The sequence below is a fragment of the Lissotriton helveticus genome, chromosome 7 (genome assembly GCF_964261635.1).
Source record: "Lissotriton helveticus chromosome 7, aLisHel1.1, whole genome shotgun sequence".
In the NCBI taxonomy this organism is placed as follows: domain Eukaryota; kingdom Metazoa; phylum Chordata; class Amphibia; order Caudata; family Salamandridae; genus Lissotriton; species Lissotriton helveticus.
Genome location: NC_136068.1, coordinates 1,607,286,128 through 1,607,313,682, shown reverse-complemented (window position 1 = coordinate 1,607,313,682; position 27,555 = coordinate 1,607,286,128). Strand labels below are relative to the sequence as shown.

General features: G+C 46.7%; 2 protein-coding genes across 11 annotated transcripts in view; one reads left to right on the top strand and one right to left on the bottom strand.

The window, feature by feature from the left end:
• The window catches only part of TBC1D17 (TBC1 domain family member 17), a 738,599-nt gene that overhangs the window by 205,032 nt on the left and 506,012 nt on the right, over positions 1-27,555 (bottom strand). The window contains exons 11-12 of the mRNA XM_078655234.1: positions 25,720-25,836; positions 23,996-24,096 (exon numbers count right to left, since the gene is read on the bottom strand). Of these exons, the coding sequence (XP_078511360.1) occupies positions 23,996-24,096; positions 25,720-25,836 (218 nt within the window). The remainder of the gene's footprint in view (positions 1-23,995; positions 24,097-25,719; positions 25,837-27,555) is intronic.
• LOC144770585 (uncharacterized) overlaps positions 1-27,555 on the top strand; it is a 655,819-nt gene that overhangs the window by 403,766 nt on the left and 224,498 nt on the right. The window lies entirely within an intron of this gene.

Sequence of the window (27,555 nt, the reverse complement as noted above, 5' to 3'; positions counted from 1 at the left end):
GAGAATGCACAGCTGCTGGACGAGTAGGGTATTTGCAATTGTCGGGACAGCAGCAGGCAGGCAGGATTTGGCACCACAGTTCTTGCATCGTCGGCTCTACTTTGTCCTTCTCTCATTCCCAGTAGATGAATCAGAGTTTATGGTATCAGGGGGAGCCCTAAATACTGAGTTTAGGGGAGTACTGTATTAGCCAATGGGATACTTACCCCTGGGGTGACTACACCCCCTATATGACCACTTCCTGGGGAGAATGGGCATAAACCTGACCCAGGGGTCATAGTTTCACCAAGAACAAGTTGGTGAAACTCTTCCTTCGTTGTTTTTGACCCACGTCCTACGTCATATCTATAGGATATATTATTCCAATGCGCAGAGCCTATTGGGAATATAGAACTACACTACATGGCGCCCAATGTTTGGCAAGGCATTAATTTAACGCTAGTCGTGCTTTTCTCAGAGACCCCTTTTTCCCGTAAAATACTCCAATAGACGTCTGGAGTGGGTAAAACGATAATATCCACCATAGCTGAGTAGGAGGAACAATCCTATGTATTAGCTTTTTGGTTTGTTCAACGTTGAAGGATACAGGGTTCCCAAATATTGTACACCTTTTCTTTGTTTCCTAGAAGCGTGCTCTGCAAACTTTCAGTCAACAAAATGACAGATAGCGACAACAGCGCAGAGAACGGTGGAGCTGCGGCTGATCAAGCAGCTTTTAATGTAACAGGTTTCCAAGAAACCGACGAGGATGCTATAATCATTCCTCTAAATTTAAGGAAAGCCGTCACTATAAAACTTATAAAAAACGGCCTATCAGCAAGAGGTGGTAGGATAGTTTTTGTTATAGAGGCACATGAATATTACCAGACAGAGGTATTCTATTCATGGATAGTCTTCCCTGAAGCAAATCCAGTAACACATGTGTTTCACTTCTACAAAGAAGATGAACCACCAACGGAATACATTCCTTTTGAGGACATTGAAATTCCACTAACATACCAAGAGCATGCGCTCTGGTTTAAAGGCGCCCTAAAACATATAAATCACATTACCAGGCTCGGTCCACTATGGAGACCAGGAGCAACATGGGCAGTTTTAGCCAGCTATACACCACATCCTGAAATTAATTAAATGACAGATGTGGAACTACGAGCTCAACTCAAAGAGCTAATCAAAATATATGGACAATTGGGTCAATATGTCATGCAGACTCTTACAGTCCAGCCGGCAATAATGATTCCACAACATTCCCCTCACCCGGGGAACACAAATAAAATTACACCACAGACTCTACATTCGGTCGTTGGTAAATTACCTGCACAACGGGAACAAATTCCATTCTGGATAGCTCAAAAAATTACTCAAATTGAAGCAGTATTTCCTAATACTACCCGTCATGAGAAACACAGAATTTTAACAATCTGTTTACCAATGGGGATCGCACCGCATCTGGAGGACTGCAACACTTGGGGTACAGTCTTTGCTGCAATTTACACTAAAACACATGGTGTTCCGTCTATGGCGGTTATAGCAGATATCCTGAAACAGATTCAAAATGAATACGTGGCAGAGCCTGCTTTAAATCTAGGTATGAAATTACTGAAAGATTTTAAACAGGTCTCAACAATAATATTAGCTAATATTAAAGGTGAAGCAGCATTCGTGGCGATCTGCCAGAAATTAAGGGAATTTGATGTAACTGAGCAGCCATAATAATAGAAGATAATAGAAATAATAGAAAATAGAATAGAATAGAATAATAGAAAAACTCTATGAAGAATTAGGCAGAGACAGCTTGGGTGGTAAACCAGTGAAACCCCAACTGTTTGAAAGTCCTGAAAAGGTCTTTACTAAAAACACTTCTACTCCTTCTAAAAAGAAGTGGGAAAACACAAAACAAACTTCTAAAAGAAGCGTTCTCATTCCCGAGATAGGTCTCCTCAAAAGGAGCCCTCTGAAAGGAGGTATAACCTCAGGAATAGGGATAATTTAAGAAAACCTGATAGATATCAAGATACTGATACACGTTCCTCTCGTACCTTTCAGACTTCATCACAGAAATCCGAAAGAAGAGGACGGTCAGAACACAAGGAATAACGCGTGAAGTCCAAAGACATTCAACACGTTCAGAAAAGCAAGAAACCTCAATTCACCGAAAAGAAGGTAGCACGTCTAAAAATCAGATATGCCGAGGATCTTGAGGACACAACTCAAGAACGGGGAATGGGCTCAGACAATGTTGGACAGCGCAGCAGAAGTCACCATAGCTCGCAAGAACTTGAAGGATCATCTGGAGACAGTGGACTTGAATGAATTCATTCAAGTTGAAACTGCAGATACCAGGGTTGGCTGTCCACAAAAGTTGTATGAAGTAACACTCCAGATGGAGAGAGATAAAACAAGAAAAGTAAGAGCACTCTTTTGGGAGCGACTCTCTCAGGGTTATGACATTGTTGTATCTGAACAAGACTGGCCACAAGAATTTGTCAGGGAGTGCCCACATGGTGAATACATCATTATGCCAGCCTTCTTCAAACATATTCCTATTCATTTAAAATATACCTATGCCAGGAAATGGGCAGTAGCCCAGGCTCCTGCATTATACAAAAATCATGTAGGATGGGATGAGGATTCTCCTCACCATAAAATCCAGTTAAAAAATCAACCAACTGCAAAGAGGCAGTATCCAGTTAAGCAAGAAGCTAAAAAAACAGGTCAGGGAGATCTTAGATTAATTTGAATACCAAGGGGTGATTGAAACATGCACCTTGTCCATGAACAATCCTTTGTTTCCTGTCTCCAAACCAGACAATACATATCGTCTAGTTTTGGATTACAGACACTTAAACTCTTGTTGCAAAACATTTACTGTACAAAATGCACACAGGGCAGCACTGATGAATAACATTGTGCGTAAAAAGTACAAAATCACTTTAGATATTTCTAACGGTTTCTTCTGTCAAAACATTGCACCAGAATGTAGGTATTTGACCGCTTTCTCAATTATGGGGACACAGCATCACTTCTGTCGTCTCCCTCAGGGATTCAAGAATAGTCCTGGGTTATTTTCAGCCAGAGTAACAGAGTTATTACAAACCTATGATGACAAAGCATTGTCATATGTCGATGACATCTATCTAACAGAGGATGACTTGGACAGGCACTTGAACAGGGTGAACACCATTATATTGGGTTTCGCCTCTGAAGGGTATAAATTCAATTTTAAGAAATCGAGAATTGCCCACCTCAACGTCCTTTTGCTAGGATATGAACTATCAAGTGAAGGCAAAAGCCTGGCAGCTAACTTTTTAGAAAAGTGTGCGATGCTCCAACCTCCAAAAACACCGAAAAACTTGCAGTCGATTCTAGGTTTCCTAAATTTCGGAAGAACATACATTCTAAATTACGCAGAAAGGGTTAAACCTGTCTACGAATGAATCAAACCGGATTTTAAAACAAATAATTGGACACAAAAACACACTGAAATTTTGTGTTCACTCCAAACAGATATGTTAGAAACAAAACATTTGCAAACACGCGTAAACGAACGCAACTTAGTGATCCGAATCATTCCAGGACATTGCGGATTCACGTACTTAACTTTTAACGAAGGTGAAAAAGTACCAAAAGCTCACAAATCACACTTGTACACACAAGCTGAAAGGAAATTCACATCTACAGAAAAAAATTCTGACAGCGGTTTAAAAGGCGGTAGCAAAAGAGAGAGTCCTAGCACAGGGTAAGCGCATAATGGTCGTGACACCTGTACCTGCCTTAGAAGCAGTGACAAAAGTGAGCATTCAGAATGCTAAAGCTTTACAACCGAGATGGATACAATTGGTTAATTCTCTTGCTGCAACAGACGTTGAATACGTTTTTGATCCTTATTTGAAAACACAAGCATTTCTACAATACGAACAAGAATGTCCTCTGCCTACTGAAATTCTGCCTCTAGAGAAGTATGAAGGTATAATTTATACTGACGGATCAGCTAAACCCGCTACGGGGGGTAAACAAGCTTATAGTGCGGCTTGCGCGATCGTTAAAGGTCTAAGAGATTGTACAGCTCAGCGAGCTGAATTATAAGCATTCAAGTTGGCGCTTGAGAATACGGACCGAGAATTCCCCACACTGAATACTTGCAGAACTGGATTCAAAACGGTTACAAAGATGCAAAAGGTGGCACAATCAAACATAAATTGCTTTGGGAACAAGTAGTTCAGTTACGACAAGGACTACAAAACACTCACATGACACATATACTGAGTCATCAACGTGATGGTGTTCACGTTGAAATGAATTCATTGCCTGATGAAGCCGCAAAGGCAGCTGTGCAAACGGCTTCCGTAGCTGCAGTCACTCGTTCAAAAACGAAAATAGACGTCAAAATAATGCTAGCTGTCAATGCTTCAAGCAAAGACAGTGGTAAAACATTATCTAAAGGCTTTCCACTCAAATACTCATATATAACTGATGCAAACAATGTTCCGTTTGCTCAAATCCCTGGAGTGGGGGATAGAGTAATTCCAAACATGGGACATAGATTAGGACTAATCTTAGGAGCACATTAATGGCTCGCTTCTGCACACGCAGGTGTTTCCGTCACAGTGTCATTATTAAAACAGAGATACTGGTGGCCGCGCATGAGAAAACAGACCCAAAACTATGTTTTGGAATGTGAAATCTGCCAAAAGATGAAAGTCTCTACAGTAAAACTTCCTGCGCAGACGCCCCTGTTAAATTCAGATACACCATTAGCTTGCTTTTACCTGGTTCATTTGGATGTGACCTCAGCGCTCGGCTGATGCTCGAACTGTTATTAAAGATTTGCGAGTCTTTATCGGCACATACGCAGTCGGCACACTACATTCTGACCATGGTCCTGCGTTGAGCTCTCGAGCTTACAAGGAGGCCATGGCCAATCTAGGCGTTGCATTGCGGTATTCTAGTCCATTCCATCCTGAGGAAAATTCGGTAGTGGAGAGAAAAAACGGGACATAAAGCAATCTATAACAGCTAGGGTATTAGGTTCGGGTGACGGGTGGGTCAAACATCTAATAAGTTTCCAACGTAGTCTTAACAATCTGCCAAGAAGTTCTCTAGGGGGTATCACTCCATATGAAGTACTTTTTAGGACCAGAATGATAATAGCGGACCTCGATTGTCAGACTTCAGTGGTAGACCATAACCCTTTGATATCAAAGATCGTTTGGCTGTTTTACAGGACTTAAATGAAATAAGAACAAAACAAAGTAACGTGTTCCTGAAGCCGACAACCACTGAAGAGAAACTGACCACCCAGCAAGATTGAGGATCTAGTCAGAGTAAAGATCACGGACAAGAAGGAATTTGGGCCTTCTTACAGACAACCAGTACCTGTCCTAGCAATCCACGGATCAAGAACAGTATTACTGCCGACCCTTGCTGGTAAAAAGGAGAACAGGTTTGTGTCCATCGACCTGGTCAAACCACATCATGTGGCCGATCATAAGCAGTAGGTCAAGTGGACTCCGGCAATGAAACAGACGTCCAGCTCTGGCTACAATCCAAGAGGTTCAAACTGAGAGACTCATCACCTTTGAAGAATCTGCAGTGCGAAATGAAGGACTAAGCAACAAAGCTATGGAACTTGTACCTCTTGAAACCCAAATAACAGTTCGTCAAGAAACGCCTCTCTACAACGAAGTAGCATCTGACTACACAAATGTAACAAGTGATCAAGTGGTTCCAGCGATTTCAACAAATCCTGTTGCAATCCCTAGAATTGACAGAACTGCCTCTGGCTATTTCATTAACTTTGAAACGTTTTCTGAGGATCCCAGTGAGCCTGAAACAACGCCAGTAAAAAGAACTTTGAAAGAACAAGCAACAGAACTTTTTCATCACCTGGAAAAGACTTATCTGGTTTCACCATGGATTGAACTTTGGATTGTGTTGGGTGTGCTTTTTCTTTCTACTTTGGTTGACTCTGGTAATAACTTTGGGAATGCTGATAAATGGAAGATATGTCAAAATGGACACAGCATTTAAGAACATCAACTTACTCCTCATGCCACACAACTCATCTCATTGTGAACAAAGAGACTTGTCATCAGTGAACATGACAGCTGTTCCTATACCAGGGGGTATAGCTTGGGACAGACCTGATTATGACATTTTTGGCCCTGCGGAGCTGTTGAAGATTCCACACCAGTTCAAGATTTCCTTGAATTTCTTTGCTTCATCTAGTACCTTTTCTGATGATTGGGACTTCGAGACTGTTAATAATATGATGTCAGACTTAGAAATGACTGCTGTATTTACAAATCATGAATACTTAGAAGGTTCATCAGATTATGAACAAATGTATTGTTATAATCACTATGGTCATCATTTCTTGCACAAATCTGCAAACCCTAGAAGTGTATTGATGTATAACCAATGGGAACATTGTCCTACGCCACCAAAGGGTAACTCAAAAACATTTAATGGAAAATTTGCATACTTTTCAGGTTTTAATGTATCCAATCCAGAATCATTTTAGTTTAAAAATATTAATAAGACAGGATTGAAAAGTATGTTGACAAATACCAAGCAAATTTATTCCGCAGCCTTTTATGCTCACCTGTCTACACTAGGTTTCGACTTATGGAAAGACAACATTGAGACGAAAACTGTCTGGGGCACAAAAGATTGGCAAGTGTAGGGGATAGAAGCTTTATTTAGAGCCTGCATCATCCCTGAGCAAATTATGTTTTTGAATGACACTGTCCAACAGACATCTTATCTTGGGTTAGCCAAGATAAAAGACCTAAACAAACCGTCCATACCAAAACCTACACAAGATAGTGATAGCACTTCAGAGGGGGAGGTCGACGTACATACTATTTTGCTTCACAACAGAACAGATCTAGATTGGGAAAAATGGTTAATCTGACCCACAAACAACTGTCAAGATAGATTCCTGAATAAAACACGGGGGTTCAAATTCACTAGGCCAGACCAAAGATATGTTCTGAGACAGCATCCAGGAATAGTAACAACATACAGTGTAGGGAAACTATGCCTTGAATGGCTACATAGATTTACACTTACGGATGTTAAACAACACTTATCTTTCATTAAAGATTGCGCTGATCTTAGGGAATTTTTGCTAGGACCAAGAACACAGTGTCTTAAACGTTTTATATATGCCGGTATATATGTTGCATATAATGAAATATGGAAGATTACGCAATCAGAGACTGCAGAAAGAATATGAGAAATTGATTGTATTAACTTAGAGAAATCTCTCTCTGTAGTTGACAATGGGTTAACGACTCTGTCGCCCAGGATATATTCTTTGGACAGCATAGTATCTTCTGCCATAGACATCATGGAACAGGACTTGGTCATGTTGTAACATGGTCAGTCGCAATTACGTTCTATCATGCTATTAGGCTTTACGTTACAAAACCTTCGTTCAGGCTATGTGCCTTGGCGTTTAATGAATACTACGTCACTGTTTTCAGAATTTAATCTCACCGATAAACTGATCAAATTGGCACAGAGGGGAGCAGACTATACGTTGCTGAGCATTGAAAACCTGGAAAGATTGCCATTCACTGTAGCTGAAAAGCCAGCTACGGAATGGATAATACATGGAACAATCACTTTGCCTGTTACAATTTTCCATTTTTAATATTGCCTAAAACACATACCAGCAGGCACATATGAAAGGTTGGGTAAAGAATACATCAAGACATCCAGGGAATTACCGTACACTTATAGATGTTGGAGTGGGTGTCATGAAGTGTTTCTTAGAGGGAAAAACTGTGAAAACGCACTAAGCGGTTCCCTCCTTTGTCAGGGTATAAGCTAACATGGGGCCTGCGATGGTTCCTCTAACAACTTATCCTGCCACCTGCAAGGTTCTCCGGCAGCGGTGATTCATCCACTTTTTGGACAACTTTCAAATGGAAGATATATTATGTTGAACGATCACAGCTGCTGTGGCATGTTGCCAGGAATACCATATCTAGTAACTGTGTCAGCCTGGGTCACTTGCTGTATGTAAGTATTGTTTCTAAAAACCAAGACAGACCGGGAGTCGCCTTTATGGCCTTCACTGAACATCACTTCTGTACGAATTGATACTTTAAGCAGAATGAAGGTCATTCTTTTACAAAAAAAGGTGCCAATGATCCCGGCCATAGAAACGTATGATCTGCAAGTCGCAAGGACTTCCGCAGAGATACATGCCCTCTTAACTACAAATTGCCCTATACATTTCTCGGAAATGTTAAGACGTATCTTAAACATATCTGATACGCGTGGTATTGTACATGTATTTAAGACAGTATTTTCTGGACTGGTAGCACGTTTTGGAGCAGTCCTAGGAATATTTCTAAAGTTCGTGCACTCTGTGTTTGGCGAATTGCCTCTCATTTTGGTACTCGCTGCAGAGATACTAATTTTGCTCCTACTGCTGCGATATGGCAAGTCATTCCACAAGCGACACCCAGTTCCCCATAGAGACAACTCTACTGGTGATGAAGTGTCGTGAGCGCATCGTCCAAATTTTGGTACTACCTCATCTAAGAGAATTAAATACCACATGGATCCTATCATTCAGACCAATTTGGCAAGATTGCATCTTACCTGTTCTACGGTGCCTGCTATGCGTAGAAGAATGCGTGTTAGACACCTCACACTCCCATCAGTCATGCCAACGGATGTTGATACTTTGCTTGAACCAGTAACGGCCCATGCACTGTGTTGTCCCCAGCAGCTACCAATTCTGATGACGGCATTCATTGAGATCTCACAGACGCAAAATGCTACTGCTGAGGTACGAGAAATGACAGGCACACAGGTACCATCTAATACGAACTTTGCTAATGCGACCAATGCTGACGGCAATGCTTCTCATCTATGTGCGGTTGATCTTCTTAACGAGGTAATCCAACTTTCACCTACAATGGTAGACAACTTTTTTACGGACTTAAAAGATTTGATGTTTTCTCCAAATACCAACACTGACTTTTGATATGGCACACAGTGTTCTGAGAGACTCTGAATTCGACCTTCATTTTTTCAAAACAAAGTTCTAACTTTGGAACTCTTTTTTTCTATGATTATTATTTTTCCAAATTTTTATTTTTTCATTTTTGGCACAAAGTAATCTGCTAAAAAGAGAACTATTCATAGAGAACTAGAATTCTTTGAAAAACCTTCCAGGGACAATATTTGACCTTGTCCTCATACCAAACAGTTATATGTGAAATGACATGAAATGGTTTCGGTACCTTTTCTCTTCGGTATTTACAAGCCATTTCATAAATGTATATTCATGATTCATTCAGATAGCATTTTTCAAAATGTCATCTATATGCTTTGAATGAAATATTGCTTAAATACATACAGCGCAAATACTTTTCAAGTACAACCAGTACCAAATCTTTTTTTATGTATTTTTGGGTGGGTTTTAAACACTTGTTGTATAGATAGTTTTTAGATACGTTTATACATGTTTAGAACTTAGTATTTAGTAGAAGTCGTACATAAGAAAGTGCAGTGGGTGTTGTATAGCGTTTTAGATTCGGAATGGATTTTCCCGATTCATGCTCTTATATAGGTACAATTATGTTGCCCTTATATAGGCATAGAAATCAAACCCTTATTTAGGCATAGCCCATGCTACCCAAATACAGGCATGGCTACTTCCATCCGTTCACCAAACGTCACAACGATTTCTTGGAAAACCAGCTTAAGCCGTTAGGGACTTCCCCTTGCTTGAATATTGATTTCTCCAAGAACTCAGTTACTTTACAATGAACAACTATTCCCTAGGAGTTCATTCATGACGTTCATATGCCCGACTTTACGTCAAACATGGCATTCCTAAACACCTTCAAGGTATAAATATACCTTCATTTGCTATGGCAAAGCACGGTGGTTTGGTGCAGTTCGACGACCTACAGGCCCGACGCAGCTCGCTACAGCAAGTGCCGAAGGAAGCCGACTCCCCAGCTGACGCACTGATCAGGAAGCTGCCCTCCTCTGCTGAGAAATCTAGCTCCAGTGTTTCTGATTCCCCTTGCGGGGTGTTGGGAAATCGAGTCCCGAGACAGAGACACCAGACCTCCTTCATTCTAAAGTATGAAGCTAATAAGAACATAGAGAAACCTTTGGTAGATTCTTGGCACAACTAAACCTATGCTAAAGACCATACTTACTTCTTCACTCATACTAGACTTAGGTTAGGTGCATTGGGGTAGGCGTATTTTAGAAGCACCAGTTGAGTATTTTAGTCTATGTTATTTATGTATGTTTTTTTATATGGCTTAGAAACCATACAATACCCTTACAGTATTATTTCATATTACTGTTTACGCTGTACGCATTATACTTTGCATTCTGCCTAACGATTGTAGCAGTTCACTTCTTTTGCATGAGAAAGAACACTGTTCAATAAATCCTTTTATTGAAAACGCCCGTCTCTCTATTTCTCTGCAACTCTGTAGCATATAATAATTTTTTATATACAAAAACAATTGGCCTAGAGTTCAGTTCTTGAGTGGGCGAGACGATTTGCTGACTGAATGTGTGCAACAAATGCTTTACACTGTCCTCTGATAATGCCTTACTGCTCGACCAAGCTACCACTTTAGAGAGTAAGGTTATATCTAACTTTAACCTCTGCCAAACCTCTGGGTACTGTGGACTCTGTGCACACTGAACTTTACTTTGGTTCAGTATATAGAGAGCCACTATTCCTCTATATTCATGACTTGAATACCAAGATACTAAAAATTAATTTTTTGACTTTACATTTTTGTGAATAAGTGTCTCCTTTCTCTGACCTATGTAATGCATTGTGCATGCAATATAAATTGCCTTTCCATTCATACCTTTTGGGATATTGTTTTACCCTTATACCTTTGAACCCTAATCCCGATTGGTTTATGGGTCACACTCCTGTTTTTCTTTACAGGACGTCAGTTCTTATACACAACTTTTTCGCACCAGATACGCAGAGCCATGATAGAACCAGCACTGGTGCCATGAAACTAGGGCCCTGAAAGGGGATGACCTTAACCCTAGATATCGGTTCGCAGAACGGGGAGGATGGGTGGGTCGGTAAGGAATCTATAACTAACTAATGTCTCTTACAGATATATCGATACACAAGTAGTAACTTGTGCATGTGAAAGAGACACGTTAGTGATAGATTCCTTACCTTAGAATAGATACCCCAGCAATACCAACCCCGGTGGTGGGTCTGCGAACCAATAATCACACCAGAAAGTCCTGGAGGACGGAACGGCCAAAGAAGCCATCCCTCCGGACTTGACTGTCGAAGGCAGTAGTGTCTCGTGAACGTGTGCAGCGAGGCCCACGTAGCTGCCTGACAAATGTCCTGCACGGGGACTCCTCGGCCCAGGGCAGTAGTAGTCGCCGTGGCCCGAGTGGAGTGGGTCCTAAGCCCAACAGGAGGTTCCTTTTTAGCCAAGGAGTAACACACCTGGATGCACAATACGATCCACCGAGAGATGGTCCGCTTGTGAAACCCCCGGCCTATCTTAGCGCCCACGTAACCAACAAAGAGTTGGTCATCCACCCCGAAATGGCGTGTGCGATCCAGAAGAGAGCGCACGTTTTGGGTCCAGACGGTGGAGCCTCTCTTCCTCTTTCGAGGGATGCGGAGGCGGAAAGAAGGTGGGCAAGGTGATGGACTGCCCGATGTGGAAGGCTGTGACTACCTTGGGCAGGAAAGAGGGTCTTGTCCGCAACACAACCTTGTCTGGATGGACAGCAAGGAAAGGAGGTTTGGAAGAAAGAGCCTGGAGCTCACTCACTCTCCTGGCAGAGGTGATGGCAACCAGGAAAGCAGTCTTCAGAGTAAGAAGACGGAGAGGACAGTTATGAAGTGGCTCAAGGGGAGCGCACATCAGATAAGTAAGTACAAGGTTCAAGTCCCACTGAGGCATCACGAATGGAACATGAGGGAACATGTGTGTGATGCCCTTCAAAAACCTATTTACAATTGGGGACTTGAACAAAGATGGCTGATCAGGTAGCCTTAAGAAGGCAGAAAGGGCTGAAAGGTAGCCCTTGATAGTGCCCAGAGCAGAGCCCTGCTGGGCAAGAGAAAGAAGGAAGAGGAGAACCTCAGAAAGGGGGGCAGAGAGTTGATCCACAGCCTTTGCTGTGCACCATGCCACAAATCTGTTCCACCTGCAGGCGTATACCGACTTTGTGGAGGGACGCCTGGCTGCCAGAATGACATTACAGACTTCAGGAGGCAAGTCAAATGGCCTCAACTGTCGCCGCTCAATCTCCAAGCTTGTAGGTGGAGACTGGACAGGTTCGGGTGGAGGACCGTCCCCTGCTGCTGCGACAGAAGGTCCTCCTGAAGAGGCAGACGAATCGGGGGATCGCCAGACATGCTGAGTAGCTCTGGATACCAATATCTTCGTGCCCAGTCCGGAGCCACAAGGATATCCTGGGCCTGGTCGCGCCTGATCTTCTTCAGCACTCTGGGCAGAAGTGGTATAGGCGGAAAGGCGTACAATAGACCGCAACGCCACTTGCGACGAAAAGCGTCTCCGAGCGAGTGCCGCCTTGGAAATTCCAACGCGCAGAACTGATGATATTGCGCGTTCTCTTCTGTGGCGAATAGATCTAACCAAGGCTCTCCCCACTGCTGAAAGGGACCTTGCGCCACGTCCGAATTCAGACGCCATTCGTGATCCATCATGCACCGACGGCTGAGTTTGTCCGCCCTGGCGTTCAGAGAACCTGCCAGGTGTTGAACCACCAGGGTCACGCCCTGATGTTCCAGCCACTGCCAGAGGCGCAGAGCCTCCTGGCATAGGGTCCACTTCCCCACCCCGCCCTGTTTGTTACAGTACCACATGGCAGTGGTGTTGTCCGTGAACACCTGCACTACACTCCCCCGGACAGAGGGGAGGAATAGCTTCAGTGCAAGACGGATCGCCCGCAGCTCCAGAAGGTTGATGTGGAGCTGGGACTCCGCCGGAGACCAGAGGCCTCTGATCTCCGCCTCTCCCATGTGGCCCCCCCAGCCCTGGAGGGACGCGTCCGTCATAACTACGTGCTCCGGTTGGGGTAGGGAGAGGGATCTGCCGCTGACCCAATCACGGTCCGTGAGCCACCACTGCAACTGTCTTGCAGTGCCCTCCGAGATCAAGACATGGTCGGACAAGTTGCCCTGATGCTGGGCCCACTGAAACTTCAGGTGCCACTGCAGAGCCCGCATCCGCCACCGGGCGTGATGCACCAGAAGGATGCAGGAGACCATCAGCCCCAGAAGCCGCAGTGTCAACCTGACCGAGACTCGGGATAAAGGCTGAAAGATCGTATTCAGAGCCTGAATATCCCGAACCCGCTGGTCGGAAGAGTAAACGCGAAACTGCGCCGAGTCTAGAACCGCTCCGATGAAGAGGAGCTTCTAAGAGGGACACAGGTGTGACTTCGGCACATTGATGGAGAACCCCAGCAGGTGCAGGAGGTCGGCCGTAGTCTGGAGGTGGCTGACAACTGTCTGGGGCGAGCCCGCCTTCAACAACCAGTCGTCAAAGTAGGGGAAGAATGAAACCCCTAACTTGCGCAGACGAGCTGCGACCACCGCCATCACTTTCGTGAACACCCGCGGGGCGCTGGTAAGGCCGAAGAGGAGCACGGTAAACTGAAAGTGCTCGTGGCCTACCGTGAACCGCAGGTAACGCCGGTGGGCCGGCAGGACAAGGATGTGAAAATAAGCGTCCTGCAAGTCCAAAGCTACCATCCAGTCTCCGGGGTCTAGGGCAGCTAAGACCTGAGCCAATGTCAGCATCTTGCACTTCTCCTTCCGGAGGAAGCCGTTGATGTTCCGTAGGTCCAAGATAGGGCGTAGGCCCCCTTTGCCCTTCTTGGGTACCAGAAAGTAGTGGGAGTAACAACCACACCCTACTTCTGGCCCAGGAACGCGCTCAATGGCCCCCTTGGCCAAGAGGGCCGTAATTTCCTCTTACAGAAGTTGCAAGTGATCCCTCGACACGCGGTGGTATTGCAGTGGCATGGCTGGAGGGGTCGCCTCGAAGGGGAGGGAGTAGCCCCTTCGGACGATTTGCAGCACCCACATGTCCGACGTGACAGTGCGCCAGTGGAAGTGGTGATGGCGAACCCTGCCCCCCACTGGCGTCACATGGGCCTGAAAGCACGGACTAGGAGCGTTTTGAGGCGGATGCTGCAGGGGGAGGTGTGGACTGGCCTCGCCGTTGTCCCCGACCGCCGCCACGGCGGTTTCCACGGCCGCCACCGCGCTGTGTATTAGTCTGCGGTGCGTGGCGAAAGGAGCGAAAGGCACCCGTTTGCTGGCGTGGGGCCGAGAGGCCCAAGGACTTGGCCGTAGCCCTGGAGTCCTTAAAACGCTCAAGCACATGGTCTGCCTTGTCGCCAAAGAGGCGACGGCCATCAAACGGCACGTCCAGAAGGGTAGCCTGGACATCAGCCGAAAAGTTGGCGGTCCTCAACCAGGCGTGGCGTCAAACCGCCACCATCGTTGCCATCGCACTGCTCAGTGAGTCCGTGGTATCCAGCCCACACCGGATGGAATAGCGTGCCGCATCTCGACCCTCCGCAAGGGCTTGGGAGAGTTTAGTCCGGGCCTCCTCCGGACATTGTGGCAGCACGTCCGCGACCGTGTCCCACAGAGTGTGGGTGTAGTGGCCCAAGAGGCAAGCGGTATTGACTGACCGCAGTCCCAAACTCAGGGACGAGAACACCTTCTTACCGAATTTTCGTACCTCTTGGATTCCCGATCGGGCGGAGCAGTTGGGAATGCGGTTTGGGAAGTAGAGGCCTGGATAACCAGGCTCTCGGGTGTGGGGTGGGTGGACAAGAAGCAAAGGTCGCCCGGAGCCGGGCGGGAGCGTCTGGCCACGTTCCTATCTACAGGCTGACCTGTAGCGGGCTTGGACCAAGTGGCCAAAAGAATGTCATACAAGGCCTCATTAAACGGCAGCAGAGGCTCAGTCGAGCTTGCCTGCGGTTTAAGGACCTCAGTGAGGAGGTTAGTCCTCACGGCCGTGACGGGGAGCTCTAGGCCCAATGCCTTGGCCGCCCGCGTAAACACTACACTGTAGGCAGCCCCCTCCTCCATAGCCACGGTTGGAGTGGAGACAAAAGCAGTGTCTGGCGAAGTGTCCAGCCCACTGGCATCCCCAAGCTCATATGTCCAGTCCTGTTGAGACTGGCACTTCTGTGCCAGAGGGTCCACAGACCCCACCCAATCACCCTCGTCACCCATCACCTGAAATTCAGGTTCAACGGATGGGGCCGGTTCGTGGAAGTAAAAGTCTCCATACGACGTAGGGTAGGATTGGGGACAGCGTCGCCCATAGGCGGCGCAGGGGGCGACACCCTAGGGGCAGGCGACGGCTAGACCCTCAGCCGGAACTGCTGGGCCCGAAGGCGCCCCCAAGCCCGGCGGTGGAGGTAGAGACCTCATGGCCATGAGGTACCGCTCGACCTCCTCTGGCGTCGCATCGTGCCCAGGGACCGGAAGGTATGGGGCAGGTTGCGACGCCCGCGACTCCGACGGAGCCGCGTGGGTGGGTCACCCGAACCCCTGGTCGCATCGCGCGAGCGTCGGGGTGAGTCGGAAGGACGATGACGCTTACCTGAGGACCTTGATCCCGATGACCGTTGCGACTCTCGAAACTACGAGGGCTCCGACCCCGCGACCGGTCCCTCGACTTCCTGTGGGACCGGGACCTTGAACGGCGCAGGGCTGACTGCCGGAGCTCAAACCGCTTGCGGGACCGCTCCAACCTAGTCTTAGACATCAGGGCCCGGCAGTCGGAGCAGGTTCGGTCGTCGTGGTCGAGGCCCAGACACTGAAGACACCGGCGGTGGGGGTCGGTAACCGACATCGGTCGGTTGCACTTGGAGCAGGGTTTGAACCCGGGCATCCCTACCGGCACCGTAGGAGTTGAGCGACTCGAGAAAAACAGATCAAAAGATCAAACAAGTTTAGTCAAAAAGTGACTAAGGGGTAGAGCTTCTCCGGATCTGCGCTAGCTGGCGCGGAAAAAAGAAGAACTGAGGGCGGCGTCTAAGTACTCTGGCGACGTCATTCCGGCGCTAACGACGCCGACGACCTGGGGAACTAGAGACCACACAGGTGGACCAGATCCCAGTGAAAACATAGGATAGGATATATGTTTATATAGCGCTCGAATACCGGGGTGTCTTGGCGCTGGTGTAAGTGGAAGAGGTGCAATCTACAATACATGGGCTATATTGAAGCAAACATCGAGGAACTCCCCAGTGAAGAGGGCAGCTTTTAGCACAGCTGGCCAAGAGATTAGAACTAGAGTCCAGACTCCTGGCTCTAGAGGAAGAAAGGAAAGAAATGTGTTTAGCACCCATCAATGGTGGCAGCAATACTAATAATAAGGATAAAGAACAGTCTTATGATACTAAAATCCCCAAAGGGAGTGTCCCTAAATTTGAGGAAGGTGATAACATCCCCAAGTGGTTCACAGCCTTTGAAGAAACCTCTCTGGGGGGCACTCCTGTGGGAATTGTACTCTGGTAACTGCAGAGACAGGCTTCTGACCCTCTCTGGGCCAGATGCAGGGTCCTATGGCCTCATGAAGAAGACTTTGATTGAGGGATTTGGGCTGACCACTGGGGAGTATAGAATTAGATTCAGCAGGGCTCACAAAACCCAGACCCAGTCCTGGATTTATTTTGTAGACTACTCAGTAAAGACACTGGATGGTTGGTTAATTGGACACAATGTGCATGATTTTACTGGACTTTACAATTTGTTTATGAAGGAACATATACTAAGTAATTGCACAAATGAAAAGTTGCATCAGCATTTGGTAGACCAAGGTCTAATTTCTCCCCAAGACTTGGGAAAGAAGGCAGACCATTGGGTCAAGACTAGGGTGACCAGGACAGCCACTGGGGGTGACCAGAAGAAGGTGGTGACAAAACCTCCCCAGGGGAAAAGTGGTGAGAATCCCCAAGATAAAAAGTCAGAGTCTTCTAAAGGGCCCCAAAAACCTGTACAGGTGGGTGGGTCCCAAACTACTCCCTATGTGCCCCAGCCCTATAGGGGAAGAACATTGATCCTTTAAAGGCCTGGTGTAACAACTGCAAGAAGTTGGGACACTTAACTAGATAAATCTTGCCCCCATAACAAAGCCCCTAAGGCAACCAGTACAGCTACACCTGGAGTGGCAAGTCTACAGATGGGATCAACAGTGTGCCCAGAGCAAATCAGGATGCACACTGAAGCATTTCTAGTTTCAGAAGGGGAAGTTGAGTTTGCCACAGTAGCTGTGTGGCCACCCAACTTAAAGAAGTATTTGCAATACCCCTGGGTTAATGGAACTAGGATAGAAGCTCTGAGGAATACAGGTACCAGTGTCACTATGGTGAGAGAGACACTGGTTTCCCCTGAGCAACACTTGATTGGGAAAACCTACCCAGTCACCAATGCTGACAGTGTTACCACTAATCATCCAATGGCTATGGTGACATGCTTGGCAGTTCGGGCTGGACTGTTCCCATGAGACACAGGGTCAGACTGATTTGCATATGGCCATGTCTGAACTGGGGTGGCGGAGTGAGCTAAAGAACGGTGATGGATTAAACCCAGATCAGTTGACTGGGGCTGAGTGTTTGTATTGTCAACGCTCCGTCCATCACCACCATTGGTTTTTCTTTGTTCGCCCTAAGTTGGCAGGGTATGCTCAGACGTGAGTCCCTTGCTCACTTTGCCACTGGAGTCAAGCAAGCCCGGCTGAAGACGGCTGTAATGCCAGAAACCGGTCCTGGGAAGCTTGATTCCGGTCCAGGGAAGACATGGCTTGGCAGTTCGGGCTGGACTGTTCCCATGAGGCACAGGGTCAGACTGATTTGCATATGGCCATGTCTGAACTGGGGTGGCGGAGTGAGCTAAAGAACGGTGATGGATTAAACCCAGATCAGTTGACTGGGGGTGAGTGTTTGTATTGTCAACGCTCCGTCCATCACCACCTTTGGTTTTTCTATGGTGACATTAGGCCAGAGTGGGGGTTACTGGCCTGAAACCGGTAGTGGTCTCTCAAAAGTTACCAGCTGCATGTCTGCTTGGAAATGATAGGGAAACCTCAGCCTGGGCTGAGGTTGAGTTAAAAACCCAGGCAGCCATGCTGGGTAACCCTGAATTGGTGTGTGTGCAAGCCAGAGCACAGAGAAAGAGGAAGGCTGAAAAAGTAGGATTGGAGCCTGAAAGAATGACCCAACCCACCAAGAGAAAAGGTAAGAAGACTGGGGGACCAGCTTCTGTACAGCAAACCACTAAGGACTCCTCTCCTCAGGGAGAGGACATGGAAACCCCAGAGGGAACTGAGCCTACTGACCTTGACCCCTACCAGTTTGAAACTCCTGGGCCCAGGGGGACCCACTAGGGAAGAGCTGTGCCAGGGTCAGCAAGATTGTCCCACTCTTGAAAGCCTGAGGCAGGAAGCTGTTTCAGAATCACAGGGAGATGTTAGTGGCACCCACAGAGCATACTGGGAAGAGGGATTACTGTATGTTGAGGCAAGAAACCCCACTCCCGGAGGCACCATGAGGATGGTAGAGCCACAGAAGTACAGGGAGTTCCTCCTAACTTTAGCTCATGACATCCCCCAAGCTGGACATCTGGGGCAAACAAACACTTGGGAAAGGCTAGTTAGTCACTTCTACTGGCCCCAGATGCACCAAAAGATGAAGGTGTTTGTTAGCTCCTATGTTACCTGTCAGGCCAGTGGCAAGACAGGTGGCCACCCAAAGGCCCCCATGATACCACTGCCTGTGGTAGGGGTTCCCTTTGAAAGGGTAGGTGGGGACATTGTGGGTCCACTTGAACCTCCCACAGCCTCAGAGAACAAATCCATTCTAGTAGTAGTGGATCATGCTACTAGGTACCCTGAAGCAATTCCATTTAAGACTACTACAGCTCCTGCAGTAGCCAAGGCCCTCCTTGGTGTCTTCACCAGGGTAGGGTTTCCTAAGGAGGTGGTTTCAGACAAAGGTTCCACCTTCATGTCTGCTTACCTGAAACACATGTGGAAGGAGTGTGGAGTGCAGTACAAGTTTACTACACCATACCATCCACAAACCAATGGTCTTGTTGAGAGATTCAACAAAACATTGAAAGGCATGATCATGGGACTCCCTGAAAAACTCAAGAGGAGATGGGATGTCCTGTTGCCATGTCTGCTTTTCGCTTACAGGGAAGTGCCACAGAAGGGAGTAGGGTTTTCCCCCTTGAACGTCTGTTTGGTCATCCTGAGAGGGACCACTCTGTCTTGTGAAAGAGGGTTGGGAAAGGCCTCTCCAAGAACCCAAGCAAGACATTGTGGACTATGTGCTTGGCCTAAGGTCCAGAATGGCTGAGTACATGGAAAAGGCATCCAAGAATCTTGAGGCCAGCCAGGAGCTTCAGAAGCAATGGTATGACCAAAAAGCTGCACTGGTTGAGTTTCAACCTGGGCAACAGATGTGGGTTTTGGAGCAAGTGGCACCAAGGGCACTCTAAGATAGATGGAGTGGCCCTTACCCTATCCGAGAAAAGAAGAGTGCGGTCACTAACTTAGTTGCTCTGGGCACAAGCAGGACACCCAAAGGGTTATCCATGTGAACCGCCTTAAGCTCTACAATGACAGGGCTGACATCACAATGCTGATGGTGACTGATGAGGAACAGGAAACAGAGAGTGGGCCTCTCCCTGATCTCCTCTCCTACAGCCCAAAAGATGGGTCAGTAGATGGAGTTGTCTTTAAAGACACCCTCTCTGCCCAACAGCAGACTGACTGTAAGCAAGTCTTGCAACAGTATGCTAGTCTCTTTTTCCTGACCCTTGGTCTGACAAACTGGTGTACCCATGATGTGGACACTGGTGACAGTTCACCTGTCAAAAACAAGATCTATCGACAGTCAGACCAAGTCAAGGAAAGCATCAAAGCTGAAGTCAGCAAGATACAGGAGCTAGAAATGTGGGCAGCCACAATTCTCAGTACCTTTGACTTAACTGCAGGGTACTGGCAGATTGGCATGGCCCCAGGAGCAAAAGACAAGACAGCATTCTCCACACCTGATGGGCACTTTAGTGTTTACTGTAATGCCTTTTGGTTTAAAGAATGCCTCTGCCACCTTCCAGAGATTGGTGAATCAAGTCCTGGCTGGTTTGGAATTCTTTAGTGCAGCTTATCTTGATGATATTGCTGTATTTAGCTCCACCTGGTAGGATCACCTGATCCACCCTGGGACGGTTTTAAAAGCCCTGCAATCTGCAGGCCTAACTATCAAGGCATCCAACTGCCAGATAGGACAGGGCACTGTGGTGTACTTGGGCAACCTTGTTCGTGGAGGCCAGGTACGGCCCAAGATCCAGGCCATCTGGACTGGGCAGCGACTCCATAGGGCAAGGTTAGTCTCATCACCTTTTGTTTGGGGGGAGCAGGGGAGTTGTCTGAGAAAGTGCCATCTTTCTTGTATGGTATGCCCCCACTTATTACTGAATTGCTGATGTACTTTGACTGAGTGTGCCCTGGGCTCCTGCCAACCAGGTGCTCAGGGCCTTTGGCCCTTCTCTAAAACGATATTGAAACCTAAACCCAATTGGCATCTCTGGCCACATGTCACCCCCTGGTAAATGGTACCCTAGGTACCCAGGGCACTATGACCAGAGAAGGCCCATAAGGGCTGTAGCACTTACTGTGCCACCCTTAGGGGTCCTGTACCCTGACACACACACACACACACTGCCTTTGCAGGCTGAGTGTCTTGGTGCAGAACAAAACAGACAGTCGTCATGACACACATCCCTGTGTGCCATGCCCACAAAACACTGCCCTGACATACTTCAGTCACCCCTCTAGCTGGGTGCCCTATGCCAGTGGCGAGGGTACAGGTGCATGAGCCCTATACCCCTACAGTACCCAGGTCCATTCCTGGGCACTATAAGTGCAGTACAGCCATTAAGAGTATATGGTGCTGGGAAGTCGTCATCACTGTTTCTGGACCCCTGGGTCGAGAGCTTGGCGCTCTCAGGGGCCTGAAACAATACACATCCTGGGATGAGGTGCCAAGCCTCCTCCCCCAGGATGGGCAAGGGAAGCTTCAAAGGCATGCCGCCTTTGTGAGCTTCTCCAGGCCACTTGCTGTACTCAGCAACTGGCCCCTACCGGTTCTGACACCCACTCTGGCGGGAAGACAGGCGGGAAACCCTAAGTGTGGCCTCAGGTGGGGGAGGAGAGGTGAAGCACAACTCAGGGCTATCGCCATCTTGAGGATGGGGAGCCCTACCCAATCAGGACTAGGCTACAGCCCCCCGCCCACTGGAGAGTGGCAGGATAGGGGGTGTACTCACCCCAGGAAAGGGACCCATTGGTCCCTGACCTTTCCCTACCTGTAACGCCCAGAAATGTAGTATTTAGGGGCATGCTGAACCTTCCTTCCTCAGATCCCGATTCCAAAACTAAAAAGAAGAACAAGAAGAAAGAAGACCTGCTGTGCAGCTGCTAACAAGAGGACGACACCAACTGACTTGGCCCCAGCCCTACCGGCCTGTCGATCCGCGAACCTGCTCCTGCTAAAACCCCTCGGAAGCTTGTTTCCGGTCCAGGGAAGGCATGGCTTGGCAGTTCGGGCTGGACTGTTCCCATGAGGCACAGGGTCAGACTGATTTGCATATGGCCATGTCTGAACTGGGGTGGCAGAGTGGGTTAAAGAACGGTGATGGATTAAACCCAGATCTTTTGACTGGGTGTGAGTGTTTGATTGGTTCAGATGCTCCGTCCATCACCACCCCCTTTTGTACCGCCTGCTAAAACCCCGGCGTCTCCTGTGGTCAGCAACCTTGAAAACCCCGGAGGACCTGACTGCCTTGCTCATCCAAAGAGTGGGACTCCCACGAGCAGAGGTTCTGCTCAAACAGCAACAACCCCTGGTGCCAGCCAGGAACCACGAATCCAGCACACTCTGCACCCGCCGAGCCCGGCCTGTGCCTGAGTGAACCAAGACCACGAGGACGTCCCCCCGGCGACTTTGACCCAGAATACAGCACCCAAGGACCCTCCTGACGATGCCTGCAGCCTCACAACCAGGGACCCCTCCAACCGTGACCAGCTGAGGGTAAGATTCCCGAGACCAAAAGACACACCGGCGCGCTGCGGCACCCTGTGCCCTCCTCTGGGGTGCCTACCTAACCTACAGCTTCCCAACTTACCGCTCGAAGTGGTGATCACACCTGAAGAATCTCCATCCCCAAGCCTGCAGTGTTTCTTCAACTTCCAGCTTTTCCACTGAAATACATTGGGAGCCCGACGGCCCAAACGCACCCTGCACTCAGCCGCCCGAGTGCCACTGGAAGTACAGCATCTGTCCTATTATACTTCCCCACTTGCCCGGTGTAAGTGACCAGAAGCTCAGCTCCCACAGCCGCGTGGCCTGCCTGCTAGCAGCCACCAACCAAAGGCCCCCTGCCCGCCATAGGCTAACATTGGGCCCACTCTCTCTGCACCCGGCTGCCCCTGTGCCGGGTGCAGAGAGAGTGGGGTGTAACAACTGTACTTACCTGACCCTGGGAGACTCCTGAGTCTACCCCCAGAACCTCAATTCTGCCAGTTAAGTACTTACCCAAAGACCGATAACTTGATTTTCTCCATAGGGTATCATTGGCTGGTTTTCACTTGGGAAGTGTTGAGTTTTGCAACTTTGAAATATTTCTTAAAAATCATCCGATCAACGAAAACAAAATTACTCACCTGCTATCAGGAGAGATCCTAGTGCTGGATCTTTTTGCCCAGCACTGACCTTCAAAAGTAATTACAAATGTGATTTTCCGATAACTCAATGTTCTCCCATAGGATAACATTGCCTGGTTTTTGTCAGAATTTTTTCTGTTGATTTTCAAAACTTACAAATATTCCTTAAAAATCAACTGTGTAACAAAAACCAATTCTTTCCACTGTTTACATGAAATGGACCAGGGCTGAATCCAGGATCCAGCCCTGAGTAAGAAAAACATTTGTAAAGTGATTTTATTGCAGTTACTTAAAACTTCCATTGAGCTCAATGATAAATTGTGTTTAACTTGTGTTGCATATTGCAACAACTGTATCGATTGCATTCTAAAATCTATTGCTATTTGAAAGTATTCAATTGCAACATCTCATTCTGAGAAAGTATTTTTATACCTACTTGTGGTTCTAAAATAAAACAATATATTTTTATATACAAAACAATTGGCCTAGAGTTCAGTTCTTGAGTGTGTGAGACCATTTGCTGACTGAGTGTGTACAACAAATGCTTTACACTGTCCTCTGATACTGCCTACCTGCTCGACCAAGCTACCACTTTAGAGAGTAAGGTTATATCTAACTTTAACCTCTGCCAAACCTCTGGGGATTGTGGACTCTGTGTACACTGAACCTTACTTTGGTTCAGTATATACAGAGCCACTTTCTTACAGAGCCCACTTGGTGAGAATATTATTAAAGCTGCTCATTGGTCCAGACAGCCTACTTAAGTCTACTTTCAAAAAGTTCGACCTCAAGCAAGGTCTTTAATGGCGAGTAATCCTTAAAACCTAATCACTGCCATCCATTTTGCCAAAGAATGTAACATTTTATAGGTGATGCAAAATAAATATATAGTTCTTTTCAGAACAGGGAGGAATAGGTTATCTCACTTTGTCTGATTTACTGTAACCATATTTTACTCTTGCTCCCGTTGATATTTTAAGAACTGTAGATGTTAATATACTATGATATTGATTGTAGCTGAAGTTGGCTTCTTATTAATGGGTAAAATGAGTTTGAATTAACATGAATTACGAGATTTGGTTTGCTCACTAAGTTTGGGGCAGTAACAGTGACAGAACAGTCAAGAGCGGAAATGAGTTATAGACTTTACAGCTGTCAACTGGCATTACATCAGTGCCAACTTTCACTCACACTTAGCACACACTCCTGGGACTCACCACCAGGGCCATGAATCCAGCAAAACACCAGAAGGCATCCACTTCATTCTGCGTAACATAAAGTATGGGGGAGAGCAGATCGCTGAGGCCCTGAACATAACCTAGAGGCAAGAAGTCAGAATAAGTACACTGCATACAGATTGTAATTCAGACAATAATAAATGCTGTCTCAATGTCTTGCATTCAGGAGAAGATAAACTGGCTGAGGTGAGGGTGAACTCACTAACATCTCTCACAGGAAACACTGTACAGGTGGACGCTGTTCAATGGGACAATGTACAGTACAGACTGAGGTCTGTGGTAGAGAAAATAACTGTCTAATGTCTCTCAATAGGGTTTTCAACCTGCCTGTCCCATGCACTTGGGAGTTAATGTGTCACACGTCTGACAGGGTCAAGTAAACGTACTAGCATCTCTCACGGGAGCTATACACTGGCCCAAACAAGTACGGGTATACTCGCTGGCATCTCACACAGGCGAGTGTACTAGCTGATATCTCCATAAGGGAGAATGCAGGGACTGACATGACTCACACAAGAACACATACTGACTAGTGTCTCTCATAGGGACAGCATACTGGGTTGATGCGCTTCACAGCAAAGGCTGTACTACCTATCCACTGTCTCCCACAGGAAAGGTGCGCTCACAGAGGACGGTCTATTGACTAATGCCCCCCAAGAAGAGAGTGTACTTGTTGGCATCTCTTACACAAGAGGGTGGGAACCAGCAGGTTACATTTTCAAACAATGGGAGCTGTATGGGTTGATATTTCTTACAAGGGTGTGTCTCTACGCAGGTCTCTGGTAGGGTACTGTGTACTGCTTGATGTCTCCAACAGCTTTAAAGATCAGGGTGTACTCAATGGCCTTATACACAGGGAGCAGTGTACCTCAACACCGGTCACAGGGTAAAGTCTTGTGACTGACCATGGAAAGTGTCTTAACTGAGGTTTTGATTATGTGAGGGGGCATTGGCTGAGTTGCTGCAAAGTGTAAGAAGTACCCTCTGGTGTCTCTCCTATGTACTTCATACTGTAGACATTTCGCACATGAGAATATGTAGGGGCAGATGTCCCTCACAAGTAAAATCAAAGGTCTCTCACTATAGTTTTTCACAGGCAAAGTACTGGTTTCTGTCTCTCAAAGACTGACATCTCGTATGTGAACATATTAGCTGGCATGCCTCTCTCAAGCTGTGGTCGATGGAGTTTCGTCATAGGGGAAGGTATACTAGCTTAGGTCTCTAAATAGAAGGCTGTATTGCCTGAAATCCCACACGGAGCATAACAGGTGTAGGGCACTCACTGACGTCTTTCATGGGAGACGGTGAACTGGCTGAATTGTGTCAAAAGGTAGGTATAGTGGTGTGATGGATGTACTAGCTGGGTGTTTATGCACTGAAGGGCAGTATGATTTATCACTCTTCGACCAAGGAAGGGTACACTTGTATGGTCTAGCACCGGAAGTTTCTCTCAGTGTAGAAATAACAAGCCAACGACTCTCAGAGGAGAGGGTGACTGACATCTCTGACATGGGGAGGTACTGTTTCTCAAACGACATCTGATGTCTCGCAAAAGGAATGGTGTACTAGCTGGGGTTTCTCATAAGAGAGGGTAAACTGGCTCACATCGCTCACAGGGGAGGGTTTACTTGCTGCCGTCTCTCACAGGGAAAGGAGCACTCGCTGGGGTCTCTTTCTCACATGGAAGTGACAGAGCTCAATACCGAGGTCAAAGTTGTACATGCAGTACGTCATCAGCACGTCATTCAGCAGCACCAGCCCAGGGTTGTCACTCCCCTCATAGAACTTGTTGGTGCGATCCGTCCGGCTGACATCTCTCTCTGAAATAAACAAGAACATACTGTCATTAGTGCCTTTATGGAGAACACTCACAATTGAAAGTACAAATGTTATTTTTGCATAAATGAGAGAAATCTGAGATTGACTTCCTCCACTAGTGCCTTTTTTATACATTTTCAGCGAGAATGCGGCAGTGTTATGTTTCATATAGGTACCCCAATATAGGTTCAGGTAGCAACCCACCCTTTCACCTATATTCTCCCTTACCCTTACACTACACTACGGTTCTTGGGCTGACCTTTTACCTAGTTATGGTATTGCTTACAGGACGTGGGGTTTTCCCTGAAAACTAGCCGCATTCATTATGCATGAGGATTCTTTGAAACTCAGCAGGACACCTTCTCCTGCATAATAACTGTGTGTAAGGGTCATTCCTTCCGTCATTTTAAGTCCGACATGACACAACAAGGTTGATCCCCTGAGGGTACCACTTTGGGTATATAAACACCATATCTTTGGTGAGGCAGGAAGAGGAGAAAAAGGACACCCATGCTGACACACTGACACAAGACGTTGAGGTTCCTGCACGCAGGTACTACAGTTTGCAGTGGTCTGACAACCTTCGCTGGGTGTCTATCTCGAGACCAAGTCAGGGTCCCACAGTCTCTCACTTCAGGTAATGGGGTTGACTTTATCCTAGAGAAATTCTTGGCTCCACACCTACATACATGCTAAGTACATTTAGGTACATCTAGTTACGGTCGCATAGTAGGAGTACGCATTTTATTGTCATGTATTTTTATACATGCCTGTATTAATTGTTTTAGCACTTTGGTAGAATTCTACCATCCTATTACTCTGTTGGTGCTTATAATCATCTATATCTATTTCTGTCTTATGTTTTTTTCACCACATCTATTTTACACTAGAATGGCGCTGGTTCAATAAATGCTTATTGAAATCATGCCAACCGTTTATTCTGTGTATCTCTCTGAGACAAAGTAAGCACGATTGACTTGAAGAAAAATCATATACTGTTTCCACGATCCCTGATGGGACAGAGTTATCATGTTTGATAGTTGCCAAGAACTATTATTTTCTTGGTGAGGGGATTCTAGTGGCACTGTGACCTAGCTGGTATACAGGCAAACATACCTGGTGGGGGTGTCTGGAATATGTCTGGATACCAATCGCAGTCTATGTTGTTTAAACATGCAGATCCTATTTAGGTTTATAGGAACTAGACAACAGCAGACCGGTGTTGGTTTTCATGATTGGACCTGGGTGTAAAAGTACGATAGGAATAAAGACTAAAATCCTGTTTTCCAACTACGTCTGAACAATGTAGTATTGAACCTTACTATTGGAGGGGTGTGAGCAAGTATGATATGAATGATCAGGAATGAACGTTGATTTTTTGCGTTCTTGACACAGCAGAAGGTCTCACAGGCTGGTATTGGTCTCATGTTGGATTTGCGTGTCCAGTATACTAGAAATGGATAGAAATGGAGGTAGGATACAGATGGAAGTCTAATCAGGGTGAGGTTGCATTAAAGTCCGCTACTAGATCGTTTGTGTGAAGTAGAATAGAAACATTTAGACATGGAGGATGGCTTCCTCTCTCACCTCAGCAGAAGATGAACACTGCAAAATACAACTCTATGTGGTGCATTTCAGCCTGGAAAGCATAAACTCTCTCATTAAGTAGTATATGATTAAGTGAATGCACCTCACGGAGTCCACAAACTAAGTGAACATTG